Source organism: Ramularia collo-cygni, assembly GCF_900074925.1.
Source record: "Ramularia collo-cygni strain URUG2 genome assembly, contig: RCC_scaffold04, whole genome shotgun sequence".
Taxonomy (NCBI): Eukaryota; Fungi; Ascomycota; class Dothideomycetes; order Mycosphaerellales; family Mycosphaerellaceae; genus Ramularia; species Ramularia collo-cygni.
In genome coordinates this window covers 1,066,640-1,087,062 of record NW_019716258.1, presented here as the reverse complement: position 1 = coordinate 1,087,062, position 20,423 = coordinate 1,066,640, and the positions used below count along the sequence as shown (strand labels likewise).

Genomic DNA, 20,423 nt, shown 5'->3' with positions numbered 1-20,423 from the left:
AGCGAATCGATCGACTGCGCTCTCGGCTACCTCTCGCGATACCATTTTGCACCCTGCCTGTCGCTCCCGAAGTCGCTGCGTCCACCCCTCGCTATGCGGGTTTCACAGGCCTGCGCTTTCGCGGCAGCAGCACTCGCGCCCGCTGTTCTCGCCGATGTAAAATTCCTCACACCCAAAGGCGGGTCGAGTCTGCCCGTCGGCGCCATATCCGTCACATGGGAGGACTCTGGCGATTCCCCGAAACTTGATGCCCTCGCGACATATACAATTACTGTCCTGCTAGGCGGGAACGGCGCCACTGACAATGTATGTCGAACACCGTGGGGAGCTGGTGAAGGCTCTTAGAAGTCTGGACACGCATGCGTTGGMAGATGAGGGCTATCGGTACTTGGACGATGCAGGCTGGCTGACATTTCTACGACAAACAGCAACCACTCAGCTCCGTGACTGGGTCTTTCTCGACAGGCAACAAAGCCACTATTCCCGCTTTAGCACCAGAAATGGCAGATTCTACTAAGAACGGATTGTGAGAGCTCCTGAAATCATGAAGTATGCTATGACGACCCGCTGACATCGCTCCGACAGCTACCTCAAGATGGTATCGACGGCTAGTGAAGGCGGCACAATCAACAACTACTCGAATCGCTTCACCATTACGGGAATGACCGGTAACACGCCACCCGAGTTTGAGAAAGCAGCAGCTGGCCTTGGTACCACCGACGTACCTGAGACGGAGAACAATATCGCGAACAATGCAGCGGCGGGCGCAGGTGTGGCAGCAGGCGCGGGCGTGGCAGCAGGCGGTGCGGGATTGTTTGGCGTGCCATACGCCGACCAGACCGGCCTCACAAAATATGCACCGATGCAGTCCGTACCGCCCACCAAAATCACCATGAAGGGTTACAAACCTTTGCACCCAACGAGCTCCTACAAGATCGCAACAGCGGCTCTCCCAGTGGCTACAATTGCAACCACCATTACGCAGTCGCAGACATTCTCCGTGGCCATCCAAGAGAATACTGTAAGCCTCTCCGAACATTTCAAGTTTCATGCCGCTAACGATGTGTACAGGCTGCTGCGCAGGCTGGACCTGAAGGCGATATGGCCAAGTTTCTTGCGCGATGGAAGGATTGATCGATTGATGAAAGACAAATTGATTTAGCGAGCGTTCCATGGCGTTTTGACCAACAGGCATTTGAACTCGCATTTCTAGGCGTAAAGTGACGAACTGGTAGTTGGATTTTGTGCAGGGCGTTTGGAGGGAGAGCACTGGCTCTACGGTCAGGGCATCACGAAAGCTGTAAAATCATAGATACCTATCGAGGCAGATGAGACGATACCTAATGAGACAAATGTTGAAAAAGCGCAAGCTCGTGCACCAAAATTTAGCTCCACAAATTCGACTTGAGTTCGTCGTCTTCTTGACCATCAACAACCACTCAGCRCAAGCCATGCCCGTCACAACCTACCACTGTATCTGCACTGAGGTTGCGCTTGCGAYACAGTCTCTACTCACAGAGTCGCCAAAGCGACAAGGCGATGGGTCTCTCATTTGCAACATCGAAGAATCTTGTATCCTCAACAGCGCCATTTCTGCGGAAGAGACGCCCACAGTGCTGAAATTGGAAGACGGATTCGAAAAGCGATATGCTGTGAGGTGCGCGCGCTGTGGACTGCTTTTCGCATATCAGCTTGATCTGTCTCAGTTCGAAGAGACCAAGGCTGAAAGTGGGCGGAGGAAGGATCTGGTCTATGTGCTTCCAGGTGGACTTATGACTACCGAGGAAATGGTTGAGGGRAAGAGGATGGATGGGGAGATTGAGAATGGGGTGAAGATGGCTGTTTTGTGAGAAGCTTACGTGCGYGATGCGTATTTGCGGTTGGTTCACGGTGATCGACTAGGGGAGCAGGATGGCGATGGATTCTGGAGGAAGGAAGTGCTCTGGACTCCTTTTGCACGAGTTTCATTTCTATCTGGAAGGAGATGCAGTGTTTCCATTGCCACGACCGCATACACCATGCCTTGAATTCGACTGCAACAGACTCAGGACACTATCCAACCCATTCTCACGTCAAGGCATACTCTCAGATCCAGATGGACCCGGAGTTTCATCACCAGAGATCACGGACCCGTCGACTTCTTCGCAAGGATCCACAGAAAGCTGATTCCATGATCTGGATCAGAAGCATCCAAATCCTCGCCCGTCTTCACTTCCGCCTCCAGCAATTCAAATCCTGCATCCCTGATCATCTGCTTGCTTTTCTCGGCCGAGAATGTGCTCCAGTACATCTCCTGACCAAAGAACTTACCACGCAATTCCTCCTGATCCTCCGTACCAAGGTTCATCACCAAGAGCCCTCCCTCCTTCAACCACCCATGAATCAGACCGATCATTGCAGGCTGCTCATCCCGTGGAAGATGGAGAATTGAATAGAAACCCATCACAACATCAAGGGTCCCAGGCGCAATTTCTAGAGTTGCCATGTCTCCTGATAGGAATGTCGTTTTACCAGGACATCTTTCCCGCGCGAGATTGAGTTGGGTGCTGGAAATGTCGTTGGCGAAGACGTGAGACACTTTTCTTACCAGGTGTTCGAGAACTGGCGCACCAGCACCGCAGCCTACCTCCAAGATTGTGGACTGAGCAGCCCTTGGGAGTTGTTCAAGAGCCTTAGCAACGTATTGCATTCGTGTGTGAGAGCCGGTCAGTGCCCATGCTGTGTATTCGGCTGCCATTTTGTCGTAGCCCTCCTGGACGAGTCGCTTGTGGCTGGGAAGCGTGCTTGAGTCTGACGTCGCCATTTTGGCTGTAATTTGTCGTAGAATTGGAGTCTGAAGTTGAATGTGTTGTTGCTGGAATTTGATTGCTTGAGAGTAGGGGTGAGTCGTCTGGAAGCATGTGCTCACCAGCAAGGCTACATGTGGTCAGTATCTTTACAATCGAGTGAGTCACGGTGCAGCAGATCATCCTCAGGTAGGAGGTGGAATAAGGTAAGCTCCTCGCTTCTGGAAGCTTCAATGTCGGTTTCCAATGATCGCTTCTGATGATCCTTTGTCAATGTCGGAGCGGAGCCCACCACTCACGTAACAACAATCGGTGAGATATCACAAGACAGGCGAAAAAGTCTCATAAAAGGAGGGTATCATAAGGTAAATTCCGACCAAGGACCTTGGAAGCCCCTCATCGTTCCCGAGCCTCATCCCATGGGCTTCACTGGACGTCTCCCGCTCACACTCTTGCTCTCCACTCCCGCTGCGGTTCGTGTCCTTGTAGCCAAGCGCCGCAATTCTAGCCCGCATTTCATTACCCGCTCTCCCCGGAAAATCAGATGTAGCGCCGCGGCAGAGAGTGCCCAACAATGCGAATTGACGATCATAATGATCGTGCCATGTCATATCCGATCCATTATTCATTAAGATTATGTGCAAGAACGCAAGGAGTGACCATCAGAAGCGTGTCCAACGGCTTTGCTCGCGGAAATTCTGATGTGTCGTTTCTTCTCCTTCGTTCTAGTTCTTCTTGCTGAAGCGACGACTTAGCCAGCTCTTCCGCTTTTCTGCTTCGGGTCGCTTGGTGGAGGGCAGACTGCCGGATGGAAGAGGAGCATCACCAGAGTTACCTAGTGGAATGGGTCGACGTTCGGGCGCTTGCACAGCAGGGGCACCTCCGCGCATCGGGTATGAGCCACCTTCTTCAGGAATTGGGCCCTGGAAGCCGTTTGGACCATAACCGTTGTGCGCATAACCGTTCTGCGGATATCCATTCTCACCATATGGCTTTGCAGGCGGAGCAATCCGGTCTATGGAGCTGTTCTCGCTGCTTGGGTCGGTGCTGTTGGCCCAAGGTCCGGTGCTATCGGAGCCGGTGTCTTGCGATGGCTGTTGGGCGTGGTGTGGGTACGGTCGCTGGTTGTACATCATTGAGTCCGATGTCATGCGGTTGTTGGGATGACGACGTGGCCCGCCGGCCATGCTATCTGGTCGTTGTCCGCCATAGTAGCCACCGCCGTTGCCATTTGCATATCGGTTGTGGGAGGGGGCGGCATCGTAACCTGTAGCCGAAGAGTCAGCAAAGACGGGTGTAAGGGGGAGTGCGAGAGCTCACCATATGCGCTGTTGCGCCTGTCGTTCTGTTGGTGCATGTTGGAATCTGACTCTGGAAGGAAGTCAGCTGGATTGCTCTCTCCTTGAATGTTGTGACATTGATACGCACCAGCTCTCTGATAGTTGGACCTGCGCCTATAGCCATTGTCAATGGCTTTCTCGAACGATCTAATGGTATCGAGAGGTCTCTCCAGGCGTGGACGGGTTGGATTCGAGAGATCTGGATCAGCTGGCGGATCGTTAGCATCGATTGCAAGGTGTCGTTGTTGTTTCCAACATGTGTACATACTGATGACGTTGCCAAACGCATCTCTGTGCTGMACGCTACGTAGCGGTGCGAGGGTGCTCTCTTCGAAAACCGCATTTACTGATGGAGCGTTAGTCAGAACTGATTTGCCAGAGACGGCCTGTACGGCTTGTGCGGACGCCATGATAATGAGATGTGTAGGAGGAGATAAGAGAGAATATGACGGAGAAAAGCAAGACGCCTGTGATGATGCAGGATCAAAGAGGCGCAACGGTGCTCGATAACGAACGCAGGGTTGGAACACACCTCCCGGCTGGTTTTCCTGGATCGCGGCGTTGGGGTTAGCCTTGCTGGTGGCCTTCCAAATGCTGTCTCGCCGGGCTTTATCCCGTGGACTCTCTGCGAGGTCCTCTTTTGCCTGAGATCCTCCACTCTTGTTGGATCGGAAGGAAAATGTGCGTGATCCATGCGACTGGTGGCCGCGCACGGCTGGCCTCTCGGCACTCGTTGGGGGCTGTGACATCTGCGACATTTAGCCCTGGCCGTAATGCGCTGCGTGGTGATTGAAAGTGGAGCAGGGTGGGTATTGAAGCCAGGATCTCGTGGGCGGGTGCGCTACAAACKGCCTGTGCTGATCAAAGTGGCGATCCGGATGGATCCGCTTCGCGTGGTCGACAGGTCTGCAACGAGCGGCGGTGTGGTGGAACGCTATCGGATGCTTTTGAAGTAGGGGATGCACTGTGGGAGATGGTGTCAGTGGTGATGCGACCGAGGAATGTGTGTGAGAGGTGCAGAAAGTAGGCAGGTCTTTAAGCTCAGCAATGGCACGACAAAAGAACGCTGACGCGTAGGGTCGCCCTGCGCCGCCGCTGACTGGATTCCAGCTAGGACTACCTACTAGGTAGGTACTTTATTCTTCATCGTCGGATGCAGTGAGCAATGCACCTTTTCCGCTGCAAGCAAACAGTCCCATGCATTCACCAACGCATCGACCTGGTCACCCTGGCATGCCAATTTCAATCCGAACCTCTGTTCAAAGCCCCTCGACGTGCTTCCCATGGCTCTCCAGACTCTCCATCAATTGATTGTTTCATGGTCAAACTCTAATGGTGACAGCAGTCCACTCACAACGCACGGCTCAACGGTTCTGCCCTATTTATACACGGGCCAGTGACGCTTGCGTGGAAGAACCGCTTGTAGATCGATCCCTGTCGGAGCATGGGAGCATGGAAAGGACATTTTTCGTAAATATCTGGGTGCATGTTCGCGAACGACTGAGCTTACGATGTCTGTGAGAGAAGCGTGCTAGTTGCGCAGATAGGTAGGTAATAATAAAAACCACGATTTGGCTCGTACTAAAATGGAAGGTACCTTGCGGTGAGAACGGTGAAAAGTTTGGTCGGGCATGACGCGAGGCGAGGCGAGGCGAAGGCTCCGAACGGCAGACGGCCTTGCTTTACGGCCTTGGAACTTTCCGCACAGATTACGGTGAGCAGACATATTTCGCAACGCGCTCTCCACCTTGACTACTTCCGTACAGACGTTGACAGCATGCAGCGCTCCTCAATCCAGCAGGGTGCGTCGAGCTGCAACTACTCCTCGACGTATTGACCATAACACGGACGACGTGCATTTCATCTCAATTCACGAGGCTTCTAGGCTTCTCGATCGGCATGCGAAACGTGCTTAAGCTTCAGCCCGAATGGCTTTGCAGGGCCTTCAACGTGTCTCCGACGTGGCATCCGCGATGAATCACAGCATGGAGCAACAGCCATGACCATTCCTTAGAACGAGGTGCCGCTCCGACTGATAATCATTGGAGGCCTTTGCGAGCTGCCTTTGCGAATCAACTCTACGGAGCAGCACTCCGGCATGGTAAGATGCTGCACTGCTCGGCACAATTGTAGATCCGGACCCGTGTGCATACAGCATGATGTAGCATTCCGATGCCATGGTGCACCCTAGGGGACTGCGCGGCCTTGAATGACAGGCCCATGGCTCATGATTACCTCCTGCCTTGCTTGAGATAAGCATGCGAAGCAAATGGGGTTGATTGTGCTCTGCGTGAGTATCGTGCGACATATGAAGATGTGGTGTCTTGCATCCCAACGCTTCATTTAGCATGGCATACACAACATTGTATGCTTGATTGCTGCCTGCAAGACCCGCAAACCCTTGTTGCTCTTGGCGCGAAGCACGATATATGTAGGGAGCTGCAATAGCGCTTGAACAATCGGCATTTACGCTCGTCGCGGGCGTAGGTAACTCTATGGCAGCTGCAATCAATCAAGCTGAGCGAGGATTCTTCTGTTCCCATGACCCCATCGCTGTGCCGATGACTTCGTCAAGTCATTATTTCAAGGAGAAGGTGTCGTTCATCAGGCGGTCCTTTGGTACCTCACCTCATTCGACACCATCTTTCGAGCTGAGGCGCTGAGTCCGTAATGACCTTCACGGTACTGTGTGCCACTTCACCCCCTCGCTTCGAGTTCGAGGTCGAATATATCCATTACAGACGGACCTTATAGATCAGACATGGTAGCTGGTCCTTCCCGGGCAACCAGACGCTTTGTAAGCGGCATTGAAATGGTCGGCGCATTGCAGCCTTTTCTCGCGGCAGCAATCGGATATCTCCATTAGCGGGCCTTCTTCTCGTTCTCTGCCTCCCTCTCACTCTTATCATCATTGAATGCAACAATGATATAGCCCATGAGCACTACATTTGCCATGATAGCGGCAAGGGCTCCAGCATACGTGGAGTTACCTATGGAAATCAGCGTGGCGTAACAAAGTGGAGAAAGCGTCTGCCGACCTCCAAACAACACGTTCACAGTCGCGAAGTAGCTTCCGATTGGTAGTGTGACCATAGCGAATGTGAAGGTAAGGAGCTTGACGATGACCGATCTGCTTTCTTGTCAGTCACATGCTTCAAGTGGTGGTGGTTAGAGGTATGTTTACGAAGGCACTGCTGGCGTGATGTCTGATTTCGCTCCCGAGTTGACATCGTCCCGATCTATCAATGTCTTCTCTGCGGTAGCAATTCTTCGAGTCGCCATGATTTGCTGTAGTGAAGTCGAGGTTGATGAACAAATAGAAAGGTCCGACGATGTTCATTCACTGGCGTTTCGACGCCGCTTCGCTCGGGACGCGGCCCGAGCTCCGGCCCGACCTCGCGAGGAAGTCACGAAACTGAACTTCGAAGTTCGAGATTCTCGTCTTCCACGCGCCTTCGACACCTGGACTCGTCACATTCGACATCGCGGCGGCGGCTTTGTTAGGCGCCTTGAACCAGAGCAATCAGTCGGTTTGTACAGTACACAACAACTTCCTTTTGCCGTTGTTCTTTGCTCCAGGAAGTCTCGCTTGCCTACTCCATCGCCGCGCATTCCTCTCTTTCAGACTACCTTACCTCACAACACATCGCACGCAACYGCCACAACGGCAGCATGGCCGACCGAGACGATCCAATCAGCAGCGATGCAACGCCGCATAAGAGGAGGAAACTGAACGCCGACGCCGGCAGTGGCAGACCGTGGAACTCGGATGAAGACAGCGCAGCAGACTTGACCGAGAATGACTTCCAGCCAGCTGCAACCACCACGCGCGCGGTGGAGCCCGAGGCCAAGCGCAAGCTACAGTATGGTCCTGGACAACTGCACTCGGAACTCAGTGCCAGCACTCATGCTCGATCCTCCCCGGCAACTTTTGTCACACAGCCCACGCAGTCACTACGGCATACGACCCAACCCACGCAATCACTGCAAAAGCAACGCACACCAGAAGTACAGGTGGAGCGATCCTCTCCAGTCGCAGCTTCTCCTGCGCAAAAGCCGGTCCCAGCAGCAATCACGCGCGCGCCATTCGCGAGGCCAAATGGTGTCCTTGCTCGATCAATGGCACCCCCTGGTACCGCATTCCGGAGACCTGCAGGAGTGCAAGCAAAACCAATTCGGATAGACGTCGATGACAGTGATGAGGACCCACCAGTCGAGCACAGTGACGAAGAGATGCCGACTAGTGGCCACCCACACATCAAGCCAACCAACTTTAAGCGAGCTGGTCGTGGGCTCGACTCCTCGCCGAATAGGGTTATTAGCGAGTCTCCTCAAGCACAAGCTCCCGTTTCCGTCCAGCACGCGGCCCCCACCGCCTTCATGGGCATGCTGAGTAAGTTTGGCTATCAGCAACCTCCACCACAGTCGCCCATGGATGATATGGGAAGTGCATATGGAACCACCTCGAGGCTGGCCCGACAGCCGAATCCGAATCCGCAGACAGCTCCATCCCGAGCAATGCCAGTATCGTCCGCGCGCGCATACCATCGATTGGAAGATATCGAGGATTTCGCACTGCGTCGCAAGGTCGAACAGCTACGAAAAATACAGTCCAAATGGTCAGTACAGCAATGCATGGACGCGCTCCTTCTCAAGAGGGGTAACATGCTGGATTCGTCGGATTGGTTGGCGCAGCAAGAAGATGCCGAGCGCCAGACGGACGAATTATCCCACATGAGCAGCCCAATCCAGAGGAGGGGCATCGCGCAGCCAGTTTCACAATCGTCGCTTTCYCGAAACTCATCGCAGCCTGTCCGGCCCGCAGCCAAGCAGCACATTCACAAGCCACTCCAGACGATTGCAGAGCGGTACAATGCCAACAAGAAGCGACCGGTAGCCAATGAACCAATTGAGCTAGATTCAGACGACGAGGAAATCATCAAGCCTCACAGAGGGAGACTTGTGCAAGGGCTCAAGGGGGATCGATCTCCATCATCCTCTCCACCTCGGCAGCAGGCTCCTCGGCGGAATCGGCTTGTGAAGAAGTCAGTGATCGCTATTGAGTCGGACTCGGAGGACGATCCAGGAGCTGGCCCGGATGCTAGCGCGGACGAGTTTGAGGAGGCGAAGGGCGCTCAAGTTTCCCATGAAGAGGAAGACCCGTCAGGACGCATGCAGGAGATACGTGAGGCGCGGTTACTCAAAATCTTCAACGAGTCGACGGTGCATGATTTGGCCGAGCTCTCTGGGCAGCCGAATGAAAATATCGAGTTTGTGCTGGATCAGCGGCCCTTCGAGACGCTGGATGATGTCCGTCTTGTCGTTATGGAGACCTTAACGAAGACGGGCAAGAAGTCCAAGCGAACGCGCGCCGTCGGTGACAAGCTGGTCGATGATTGTACAGAGGTCATGACTGGCTATGATGCCGTAGACCAGTTGGTGGTGCAATGTGAGCAGATCGCAGAGCCATTGTTGGAAGCTCTGAAGGGATGGGGAGTGAACGGCGAAGGCGATGGCGAATTGCAGATTATGAAGCTCGACGAAGCACAAGACTCCGGGATTGGCACGCCTCTAAGCTCTTGCGCCGTGGAGGAGGGCGCTGCTCAGAAGACATCTTCCAGCAAGGGCAAGTTCATCGGCCAGCCCAAAATCATGAGTCCTGATCTCATCATGAAGGACTACCAACTTGTTGGCTTGAACTGGCTGGACCTCCTGTTCCAGAAGAAGCTCTCTTGCATCCTGGCYGACGACATGGGGTTGGGAAAGACTTGTCAAATCATCGCATTTCTTTCGCATCTGCAAATGCAGAAAGTCGACGGAGTCCATCTCGTCATCGTCCCGGGATCTACTCTGGAAAACTGGCTCCGTGAATTCGCCCGCTTTGCTCCCGAACTCAACGTTCGCCCATACTATGGGATGCAAAAGGAGCGAGAGGAGCTAAGAATGACCCTTGACGAGGACTTTGAGACCATTGATGTGATTGTCACAACTTACGACATGTCTTGCACCGAGCAAGACAATCGATGGCTTCGAAAGTACGGACCTTTTTCGGTCTGCGTGTACGACGAAGCGCACATGTTGAGAAACCCCAAATCGAATCGATACAAGCAGCTCATGCGAATCGGCGCAGATTTCAAGGTGMTCCTCACAGGAACACCTTTGCAGAACAATCTCCAGGAACTCGTCGCAATTCTCGCTTTCATCATGCCAGAACTGTTCACTCAAAAGAGCGAAGATCTGGAATATATCTTCAAGCACAAGGCCAGCACCAAGGACACTGCTCACGCCGCTCTTCTATCGAGCGAGCGTATTGCGAGAGCGCGCACAATGATGCGGCCATTCATCCTTCGCAGGAAGAAACATCAGGTTCTTGATCTGCCCAAGAAGACGTCCCGTGTAGAGTGGTGCGACATGACCGACACCCAATCTGAGCACTACGCCGACATCCTTACGGAAGCGCAACGTTTCTTCGAAGACAAGGCCTCAGGAGTGATCAAGGGCTCCGCTGCGTACAGTTCCAATGTCATCATGAAGCTCCGGAAAGCTGCGATTCACCCTCTGCTCTCGAACCGCATATACGATGATGCAAGGATTGAGAAGATCGTGAAGGTGCTTCAGAAGTCTGAGGAGTTCGGAGGCAACTCTGCTGACAAGATTCGCGCGTATCTGAACGGAAAGGCTTCTGATCAGGTCCTCAAGGGTGGTGACTTTGGTGTCCATCGTTTCTGTCAGGAACGTGACTATCTGCGCAAGAAATTTGCTCTTAAGCATCAAGAATGGATGGATTCAGGCAAGGTCAAGATCGCCGTTGACCKCATTACCAAATGGAAGGCTAATGGAGACCGGGTCTTGCTGTTCTCACAATTCACAACCGTCATGGACATCCTCGAGACGGTCATGGAGACGAAGGACATCAAGTTCATGCGACTTGACGGCCAGACCAAGATGGACATCAGACAGGGGATGATTGACACATTCACAAACGACACAGCCATCACCGTCTTCATGCTTTCGACCAAGGCTGGCGGTGCAGGTATCAACCTCGCGGCCGCAAACAAGGTCATCATCTTCGACTCTGGCTTCAACCCACAAGACGACATCCAAGCTGAGAATCGCGCGCATCGTGTTGGTCAGACCCGTGAAGTGGAGGTTGTTCGTCTTGTGAGCAAAGGCACGATTGAGGAGCAGATCCACGCTCTTGGCGAGTCCAAGCTCGCTCTGGATGATCGTGTAGCAGGCGAGGCTGCATCTGCTGCTGAGAGCACTCAAGCGGAGAAGGCCGGCGAACAGATGGTCGAGGAAATGCTCACGAAGAAGATCACGAAGAACGCGAGAGAAGACGAGGGGGACACGAAGGAGGATCTGAAAGACGCTTTCAAGACCGGACTGGAAGATCAGGGAATCAAGGTGCAGAGCAAACAAGCGCAATATTGAGGCGCAATGAGCGAATCTTGACGTTTGGAAAGGGTTTTACATTATGTAGAACGTATGTTCGTCTGGAATCTAGACTTTCTCCATCCAGGCCTTTATACCGCCATCGTCATATCGTTGCAGTTGTGGTTGTCGAGCAGCTCGGGTGTAGAAACAAGTGTATGAGAGAGGTAAGTTCATTGACCAAGTTGATCTGGCACTGACACACACATACACAAATGGTAGACATTAGTTGAGTTTTCCCTCAGTCCCGGCATCACAGTCGTAGAACACCTTATTCCCACATTCGGGTCTCCGAGCGCAGGATACACCTCCACCTTCTTCAAGCTGTCCGAGCGCGGCAACGACTTGTAGCGTCCCATGGAGTCACGCCATTGATCGATGTTTGTGGTGTTGTGAGATGGATGTAGATCGAGACCAGCCGTCCTCCACGTGGCACCCGTCCTGGCTCCAGAAGTGGACGCTCGGTCGCAGATTGGATTGACATTTCGACCACTTCGAAGCCWCGACCGCTTTGTTCGCGGTGCTGAATGAATGGGGATACAAATTTGAAAGCGAACGGAAACCAAGGCGCATGTTACACAACAGGGTAATACAATCAAGCTATTCCGCCTAAATCAAAAGCTTTCCCTAGTATTCCAATGTGATTTCCTGTCCCTTTACTCGTCCAATGACGATTCCAGCCGCGTACTTGGGAATAACCTCATCATCGTGCATCATCTCAAACTCCTCAGAGGCGTCCTTGCCCATGTGTGAGAAGAGTGCCTGAGGGCCACCAGGGTGCTCATCAACCCAATCTGTGACGTTCATTACAACGCCCTTGACGGCAATCCATAGGTCTTCCTTCTTGTTGTGCTTGGCGACCTCCTCGAGTGAGTACTCCTCCTCGGGGACCTTGAAGTTCTTGACATCGTTGCTGTCGGTGACCTTGCCGGGGTCCTTGCTGTCTCCGGAGCCTCCCATTACAGGTGCTGCGGAACGCTGTGCTTGTTGCTGAACTGCGGAGCTGCCGTCGCTGCTAGAAGCGTTGACGCCGTTACCCCACTCAACCGAGACCTTTCCGGGTTGGCTTGGGTCGATGTGTAGGCTGATCTGTCCGGCACGAGTCGCGGCGACACCACCGGCGCCGTTGAGGAGGCGCTGCATGAGGTACTTGCTTGAGCTTGAGCCAGCGACACGACCGTAGACAACACATCCGAGGAGAGAAGAACCGCCGAGACGGTTGGCACCGTGGACACCACCAGCCAACTCACCACAGATGAAAAGRCCCTCGAAAGGCTTGCCCTGAGCGTTCAGAACCTGTGCCTGGTCGTTGATCTCGATACCACCCATGGTGAAATGGAGCACAGGCTCCATCTGTGCGACGTGGAAATCGTCGTTGACCTCCACGGGGAAGTTGTGGAAGAACTTCTTGTTGTATGGGTCCTTCTCGTCGCCGTTCGCGTACTTGTTGTATGCCGTGAAGGTCTTGTTAAGTGCGCTCTCGTCGCAGCCAATTTCCTTCGCCAACTCCTTTCCGGTCATCTTCTTCATCAGACCACGGCCAGAGTAGTGACGAGCGTGGAAGTCAAGAGTGTTGGATGCCTTGCTGTTGAGCACGAGGCGGATTGGCCAGAGGCCCTGCTCCTTCTGCTTCCACATTTCATTGGAGACGAAGTCACGGTGCTGGAGCTCATCGACGAATCGCTCTCCCTTGTTGTTGAGAAGAAGACCACCCTCACCACGGAGCGCCTCAGCAGCCAAGAACTTGGTCTTTGCGGTTGGGTCCTTGGGGTCTACAAGACCTGTGGGGTGAACCTGCACCTTGTCCATGTCAATGTCGTTTGCGCCGATCTTGATCAACATCTTGTGGCCGTCACCAGTAGCGTGGTTGCCGTTGGTGGTGGAGAGGTCGAAAGTGTCGGGCCTGTGCTTCTTGAGAAGCGAATCGTGGGTAAAATCGGCAGCGTAACCGCCAGTTGCGAGGACAACAGGGCCCTCGAGAGAGGTCTGCTCGCCACCGAACTCGTATGTGACACCAATCGCCCTCTGGCCGTCCATGTTGATGCTCTTGACGTTGGCTTTCTTGATCAGAGAAACGCGCTCAGGCTCCTTCYCAGCCAGCTCCTCGAATCGCTGCATGAGGGCGTAGGTAATGGCCATTCCGGGGAACTTGGCGTCGTGGCCACGGTGAGTTCGAGGGTATGAGTGACCTCTGTGGGGAAAGTTAGAAAAAGGCCAGAAGTAATCGACTTGAAGTGTACATACCCTAGACGGGAAACAAGAGTGAGATCGAGGTTGAAGACATCCTGGAGCCACTCAACGGCAGCGGCAGACTGGTATGTGAGGACCTTGATGAGGTCTGGGCGGGCCTTGTCACGAGCGGACTTGAAGGTGTCGTCGTAGAACTGCTTGACGCTGTCGCCAATCTTGTGGTCGACCTGTGTGCGCGTCAAGGCACCGTTAATACCGGATGTCGCCTTGGTAGAGTTTCCTCCCATGAAGTCTGCGGAAACGTCTTAGCATCCATGTTTGCATATTCCACCGCCTTTCCTTACTGTTCTTGTCGAGGAGAACGACATTGCCACCTGCGAGGTAGATCGTGTGGGCTGCGCTCAAGCCGGAAACTGTTCAGAGGTCAGTGATGCTGCCCGCTGTCGGGAAGAGTCTGGTACTTACGGCCGGCGCCAACAACAATAACTCGCTCAGGCATGATTTGTTGTATGTGGGAGAGGGTGAGGTGTGTGGGGAACAAAGAGGGAGTGTTGTTTGGAAGAGATGGTCGGTATATGATCTGAAAGAATGCCTCGGCAAGGGTTCAAAAGCACTGGCCAGGCCTTCAATCCCTCGAATGTGGCAAGTCTCGTGGGGAAAGCGACCAACACTTTAGATTTACGGAAATAAGTGATGGCGGCAAAGATGTACAAAGGAAGCCGGCGTCGACGGTCCTGGCAAGCTCGTTATATTATTGCTCCATCAGGAGACGGGCCTTGCATTTGCATGTGAATGTGCCGCGTCCTTCCCGGCCATGCGGGCTGCTGACCATCGTGTCCTTGTGATCTAGGATCTCGTCGTTGGTCACTCCCGTCCCCTTCCCCACAAAGGCCTCGGCAGCATGTGAAAAGCTGGAGTCAATTTCGACTCTGGAGAAACAAAGGAGCCAATCGTAGACGGTCTCGGTGTCAGCGGTCCAAATCGTGATGGCACTCTAGACACTTCCTTCGACTCCCTTCACTTGCCACTGCTGTCAGATACTATTGCTGCTGTTTTGTGAACAATCTTTCCATGCCGCGAGGCCAGTTAGGAAACTGCTATAGGACACCATCGTTGCTGCCGTCGGGTTACGTTACCAGATCTTGAGTGAAAAGGCAAAAGCAAAAGCCGACGGTGTTTAGCACCTATTTACGGAGATCTCGGTCGCCGCTCCTTTGCCGCTTCGCCGAGCTTCAACCATATTTCCAGCGCCAGTGGCAACCTCCAGTAAGGTAACATTGCGATGGACCCCTTGTGCCTTGACCCCTTCGCGTGGAACATCACCTGCCGTCTTCCAAAGCTCTTCGCCTGGACTGTCGACGGATCCGGGTGAACGCGAAATAGTCGCGTGTCGGCCATGATCGTCCGGGCCCTGCTTGCGCTCCAGATAGGAACTGGCACCAATTCTAGAGAGACATCCATTCGTGTCATCAAGCTGGCCGTATACCGGTGCTTATTGAGAGGAGGGCCGGACTTCGCATCCATGCTTCAGAACAATCAGAGACGAGCGACTGGATGGAGATGAACATTCCAGCTTCTCCAGCCTACACAACTGTTTGCGATGGTCCTCGCGAATGTTCAATGGACAGCAGGGTTTTCACATCACCTCTGGATACTCTTCTCACGCAGGCCCAGGGTCGCACACCATCTCTCCTGGAAAACAGAGCTCTGTGCATGAAATTCTTGTCCATACTTGTACCGAAATGGTGAAGTCCATCCACACGGTCGACGGTCGACGGTCGACAAGGTCAAGGTTGGAAGTCGCTGGTACAATGCCTTAGCGTACAGTTGGAGATCTGGACGAGGGATGCTAGGACGCAACTCAGCTCTCGCGCGTGCACCAATGGAGCCCTACTGCCTGGATGGACAGGCTAGCAACACTGTGGCATATCGTAAGTGCTTGCTACCATCTTCCATGTTTTCTTCTCTCTTTCCGCAGCCCGGTTGTCGGAGGTCGTTGCGTTGCTTGTTCCATCATGCCCAGTCGTGTCCAGTAATTCAAAGAAAAAATGGGAAAAGAGGCCTATACAGTCCGACAAACAAATGTTAGGTGGGTATATATCTCTCTGCTTTCCATGTCAGCCATCTTTGCATCCGACGGTTTCGAATCTTGTCGTTGTGATCAGTATAATCTGCTGAGAAGCAAACGTCTGCAATATTCTCCAACCTTTTTCTCCAACACTCCCCAGAGCGTCCTGAGAACTGCCTGGTCATTGCGACCAGTATACGAAAGCAACGCTCTGAGGAGTAGCAATAATATGCCATTTCCCTCCGAACTTTGGATCTGCCACTGCTCCGAGTGGTGCCGCCCAAACCTACTGCTGCCGTGAGTTCTATACGCATGCGGATGTGGTGGTTCTGTGCAACCTTGACTTTGAGGACGCGAAGTTTGGCCGGCATGATGCGGGCTGTTTTGAGGACGTCGAGTCTTGAGGACATGACGTGCACAGGTCGAACAAAACAACTCCTGCTCCTCCGACTTGACCGATCTTCCTTCTAACACACACTTGGAATAATTTGCAAGAACAAGACACAACAGACCAGCCTCTTCTCTCAGCAGTCTTACAGTACACGACACCATACACACCATACWGCACGTCCAATCACTCAACTATGTGTTCCAAGACCACAACGTTCGAGGAGTGCCCTGGTTGCTGCTGCTCGGATTTCTTCAATCTGCCCAACCCACACGACGACTTGAGCTGGGGATTTAACCTCACCAACCCGATCCTATCTATTTTCGCGCGCGGAAAGTTCTACGACATCAAGGACGGGAAGTTCAGTCCTCTAGCACCAGCGACCTACGACAAGCTGGCGCCGGCCCTGAGACTCGCCTCGCGCATGTTGAGTRACGACCGAGCAACCCACTACATCTACACGATGCACGATGGCATTCTGCATGACGGGTCCGAGGAGCTCGAGTGGCCCGAGATCGATGCCGCGGAGCCTGCTTTCGACGAGGCGGACATCTTGCGTCTTCCCCAACGGCATCTGACCCGTCTGCCACAACGGGTGTTGCCTCCCGCAGAGGACATGAGGAAGAGATCAGCTGAGATCCTGGAGAACATCGCGAGAGTTTTAGCCTGTATTGTCTTCGTGGAGAATGACTTGCCAGGGAAATCGACCAGTCTAACATCGAAACACCAGTTCGGCCAGCTGGATGAGACTGCGCGGCAAATTTTCCCGCGCGCCATGGCAGCCAAGATCGAGCTCTCTGCTAGACACACGCAGATCAACGTGGACGAACCCTCGTCCACGTCGCAATACATCCTTGCGCGTTACCTTGTTCACGAAATGGGACATGTAATCAACAAGGTCGGCAACGGACACCGTCAGTACGAGGTATTCTACCAGGATAGTTGCACCAGCGAGGGTGGATTTGAGCTSGAGGTCGCCCTGTTCTCAGGTGTCTGCGAGCAATGGGATCTCGAAATCTGCACAAGCCTCATTGGCAAGCCAACGCCTGTTATGCTGACAGAGCACTGGCCGTCGCCGAGGACCTACAACCAGTACGCCGGCAAGCCATACGACTTCCTCCGGCGGGAAGAGACCCCGGAATACCTCCTGATTTCGCGATTGCCGCCCAGCTTCCTCAAGGAATTGTGCGATGACGCCTTTTGGGACGAGCGCCAGCAACGTGCGATGGCGGCCTCAGTGCTGACCACCAAGTCGATTGTGCCCAACGACCTTTCTATGTGGACTGTTAGAGTCGGGCAAGATGGCCGGATTGACTTCTTTCTCCCCTCCGAAGACCCCGACACGCTACCACCGTCTGTCCTGGAAACATTTGCTGAGATTCAAGACATGAAGCAGGAGCGAATTGCTCGCAAGCAGAAAGCGGCCGAGGAGCAGGAGGCGAGACGGGTCGAGCGAGAGATACTCGCTGAGCAATCGCCAAAGCTGGCTGGTGAGTGGTCTGGTGAGGAACCGCCGAGCGCTGAGATACCGCGGTGTGGGAAGTCCTTGTGAGGGTTGGATGGGGAAAGGGTTTGAGGGAGGTTCTGTGTGTACAGTAGGGAGCAGGAAATTGCAGCGTTGTTGTTTGTATTCGTCAATTTTGTCTCAATTGATTTGTCAGCTTGGTGAATGCAAGTGAATGTATGACCCAATCTGCCCTCATAACTCCCGCTCAACGCTTCTTCACATTGCGTGTATTCTATGTGAATCAGATTGCCGCCCTATCTAACAGTCAATCTCCAAATATTACACGAGCGCCGTGCGAAGCATCGCTCCGCTCGATGCACAAAACTCATATTCTAGCTCGAGAGTGCGATTGTCACAAGCGACCGCGCTCGGGGAGGTAATGCTAACTAACACATTGCGTCTAGTCCGCCTTAGGGACTTGTACGCCCTGCTTGGAATTCGCTCTCGAAGAAACCCAAGGAATGCTATGCGGAGCATTGCTATACTCGATGCATGAAAATCATCTTCGGTTCCGAGAGCGCAATGTCTTCTATCATCGCTACTGAGAAGATTATACCGACACTGTATAGACGGAACCGTCGTCGTTGAAGTAGAGGGCGCAAATTATTCATCTTATTGCTCTCGAAGGGAGACTAGTAAAGCCATGCGAAGCTTGGCTGCTCTCGACGTCTAAAGAAGAGGGTGTATTTTGTGCTGCCTAGCACGGTCGAAAGAATATAGCTCAAGCTGTGAGAGCGATGGCTACTCTCGATATGTGAAAATCGTCCCAAAAGCAGATAGTGATATGCATTTAACTCTTTCGTTTAAGAGGTTATGCCTGAGGAATGCGTAGAGTGGATGCTCTCGGCATAGTCGCTACCTAGGTAGCTTCGAATCGGAGCGTACAGTGCGCTCTAAATATTGTGATGCGCTTATTCCATGATTCTCGGGTGAAAGGTGTTATTACTGAGCCAAGGACGACTAATCTTCGATGCATAAACGCCATGTTTGGGACAAAGAGTCCAGCGCGGTGCAGTACGTTCGTCTCCAAGGAATGGTAATGCAGCCATAATCAACACGGCTACGTTGATTGTTCAAAAGCAATGGCTAAAGCAGAGAGTCCATTTCCTCAGGTTAGGTGTGATAGGGTTGACTCACGGCTTCCTGAATCGAAATCTGGACCTGGTTCCTGGTCCATTGATGTTGGCGCTGTGACTATGACATTCGCATAGTGCTCTACTTCAGATTGTGCAGGCTCTTTGCTACGATATAGGCCTGGGAATCGACAATTGGGACCCGATCTATCGAGATGTTGGTGGATGTTGTGGTAAGGTTCTTGGAGGTCATCTTTAATGGCTTCATCCCGGCCCGAAGCCAAGCCCAGCACAACGATCATCCTTCTATTTTCTTGCCGGGAGATTAACTTAACCGCATCTCATCAAGCGACCTCATCTGATCATCCTACGGAAAATGCGCACCATCTTCCATGTTGTATGCATCATTTGGACGGCGAAAGACGCCGATGTCGCCTCGATCGCGATGACGAGATTCCAGATGGATGCATTGGGATTCGCATGTTCAGCCACAGCCACATGCGCGGTGTGAGAGACGACGTAAGGTACCGTTTGTCCATGCAAGGCATCAAAGTGTACACCGATGTTTCAATCTCCGCACCTTTCAAACATCTCTGTGATTCGAGTCAGCGGTTGCCCCAGATAGAGGACGCGCATTGACATTCCGACCAGTACGTCACCGCGACTGCGACTTCTTCCTCAGCCCGCCGGTTTCTCACTCCATCTCACCTCTCACCTCTCACAATCGAAATACTTCACATCGGAAATCTCTCAGACGAGCATTCAGCGACCTTCAACATGGACAAACTCAAGAAGATCTTTAACAAGGACAAGGGCGACCAAGCCGGCAGCGCCAGCAGCAGCACTGCTCCCAAGTCGGGCGGAAACCCAGACGGTGCCAAGGGTGTCATCTTGCACACCTCACTAGGCGATATCACCATTGATCTCTATGAAAAGGAGACTCCACGTGTAAATCGTCACATCACCAGGCCAGAATTGAGGAATTGGAGCGCTGACAAGATATTCAGACCTGCAAGAACTTCGCCACCCTCGCAGCTACGGGCAAGTATGACAATGTCATCTTCCACCGCATCATATCTGGATTCATGATCCAGGGAGGTCAGTGGTCCCGATATACTTGGGGAGAGTGTCTATCAGTATACCTCTCCGCAAAGGCATAAGCTGATATGTCTCATCATGTATAGGCGATCCGACCGGCACAGGCAGAGGAGGTTCATCGATCTATGGCGACAAATTCGAAGACGAGTTCGTTGCACACCTCAAACATACTGGAAAGGGAACCCTTTCGATGGCAAACTCAGGACCAGGCACGAATGGTTCGCAGTTCTTCATCACGCTTGGTCCTACGCCCCACTTAGACGGCAAACATACCGTCTTTGGAAAGGTCAGCAGTGGCATGGATGTTGTCGACAAGCTTGGATCCGTTGCTGTGGACGGTAATGACAGACCCAAGTCCGAAGTAAAGATCATCAGCGCAACCGCCATCCAGTGAGGAATGAATGGCACGCGCTTGAGTTTCAGATCACGGAGAACCCGGCGGAGTAATGAGATGTAATTCTGAGCGGTTGATAACGAACGAACGACTTTATCACATTCTGCAGCATGCGATTGTCGGCGAATGTCGCATCTCGGCTTTG

General features: G+C 53.1%; 8 protein-coding genes; 4 read left to right on the top strand and 4 right to left on the bottom strand.

The window, feature by feature from the left end:
* Nucleotides 1-93: 93 nt before the first annotated feature.
* RCC_03527 (related to KRE9 Cell wall synthesis protein) lies at nucleotides 94-1,134 on the top strand (the record flags this gene model as incomplete). XM_023768813.1 has 4 exons in its annotated part: nucleotides 94-306; nucleotides 429-526; nucleotides 586-1,021; nucleotides 1,072-1,134. The coding sequence occupies 4 exons, from the start codon at nucleotides 94-96 to the stop codon at nucleotides 1,132-1,134; spliced, it is 810 nt and encodes a 269-aa protein (XP_023624581.1).
* A 988-nt stretch (nucleotides 1,135-2,122) lies between these two features.
* On the bottom strand, nucleotides 2,123-2,803 carry RCC_03526 (related to O-methyltransferase; the record flags this gene model as incomplete). The annotated part of the gene is made up of 1 exon (XM_023768812.1): nucleotides 2,123-2,803. The coding sequence occupies one exon, from the start codon at nucleotides 2,801-2,803 to the stop codon at nucleotides 2,123-2,125; it is 681 nt and encodes a 226-aa protein (XP_023624580.1).
* A 708-nt stretch (nucleotides 2,804-3,511) lies between these two features.
* On the bottom strand, nucleotides 3,512-4,884 carry RCC_03525 (uncharacterized protein; the record flags this gene model as incomplete). XM_023768811.1 has 5 exons in its annotated part: nucleotides 3,512-4,053; nucleotides 4,107-4,157; nucleotides 4,215-4,334; nucleotides 4,395-4,472; nucleotides 4,659-4,884. 5 exons carry the CDS (start codon nucleotides 4,882-4,884, stop codon nucleotides 3,512-3,514), a joined length of 1,017 nt encoding a protein of 338 aa, XP_023624579.1.
* A 2,104-nt stretch (nucleotides 4,885-6,988) lies between these two features.
* On the bottom strand, nucleotides 6,989-7,408 carry RCC_03524 (probable Vacuolar ATPase assembly integral membrane protein VMA21; the record flags this gene model as incomplete). XM_023768810.1 has 3 exons in its annotated part: nucleotides 6,989-7,116; nucleotides 7,165-7,256; nucleotides 7,311-7,408. The coding sequence occupies 3 exons, from the start codon at nucleotides 7,406-7,408 to the stop codon at nucleotides 6,989-6,991; spliced, it is 318 nt and encodes a 105-aa protein (XP_023624578.1).
* A 390-nt stretch (nucleotides 7,409-7,798) lies between these two features.
* RCC_03523 (related to SNF2 family DNA-dependent ATPase) lies at nucleotides 7,799-11,560 on the top strand (the record flags this gene model as incomplete). The annotated part of the gene is made up of 1 exon (XM_023768809.1): nucleotides 7,799-11,560. One exon carries the CDS (start codon nucleotides 7,799-7,801, stop codon nucleotides 11,558-11,560), a length of 3,762 nt encoding a protein of 1,253 aa, XP_023624577.1.
* Nucleotides 11,561-12,187: 627 nt separating this feature from the next.
* RCC_03522 (related to fumarate reductase) lies at nucleotides 12,188-14,249 on the bottom strand (the record flags this gene model as incomplete). XM_023768808.1 has 4 exons in its annotated part: nucleotides 12,188-13,751; nucleotides 13,805-14,042; nucleotides 14,095-14,163; nucleotides 14,216-14,249. 4 exons carry the CDS (start codon nucleotides 14,247-14,249, stop codon nucleotides 12,188-12,190), a joined length of 1,905 nt encoding a protein of 634 aa, XP_023624576.1.
* A 2,153-nt stretch (nucleotides 14,250-16,402) lies between these two features.
* RCC_03521 (uncharacterized protein) lies at nucleotides 16,403-17,758 on the top strand (the record flags this gene model as incomplete). The annotated part of the gene is made up of 1 exon (XM_023768807.1): nucleotides 16,403-17,758. One exon carries the CDS (start codon nucleotides 16,403-16,405, stop codon nucleotides 17,756-17,758), a length of 1,356 nt encoding a protein of 451 aa, XP_023624575.1.
* Nucleotides 17,759-19,563: 1,805 nt separating this feature from the next.
* Nucleotides 19,564-20,278, top strand: RCC_03520 (probable Peptidyl-prolyl cis-trans isomerase-like 1; the record flags this gene model as incomplete). XM_023768806.1 has 3 exons in its annotated part: nucleotides 19,564-19,734; nucleotides 19,794-19,884; nucleotides 19,971-20,278. The coding sequence occupies 3 exons, from the start codon at nucleotides 19,564-19,566 to the stop codon at nucleotides 20,276-20,278; spliced, it is 570 nt and encodes a 189-aa protein (XP_023624574.1).
* Nucleotides 20,279-20,423: the final 145 nt, after the last annotated feature.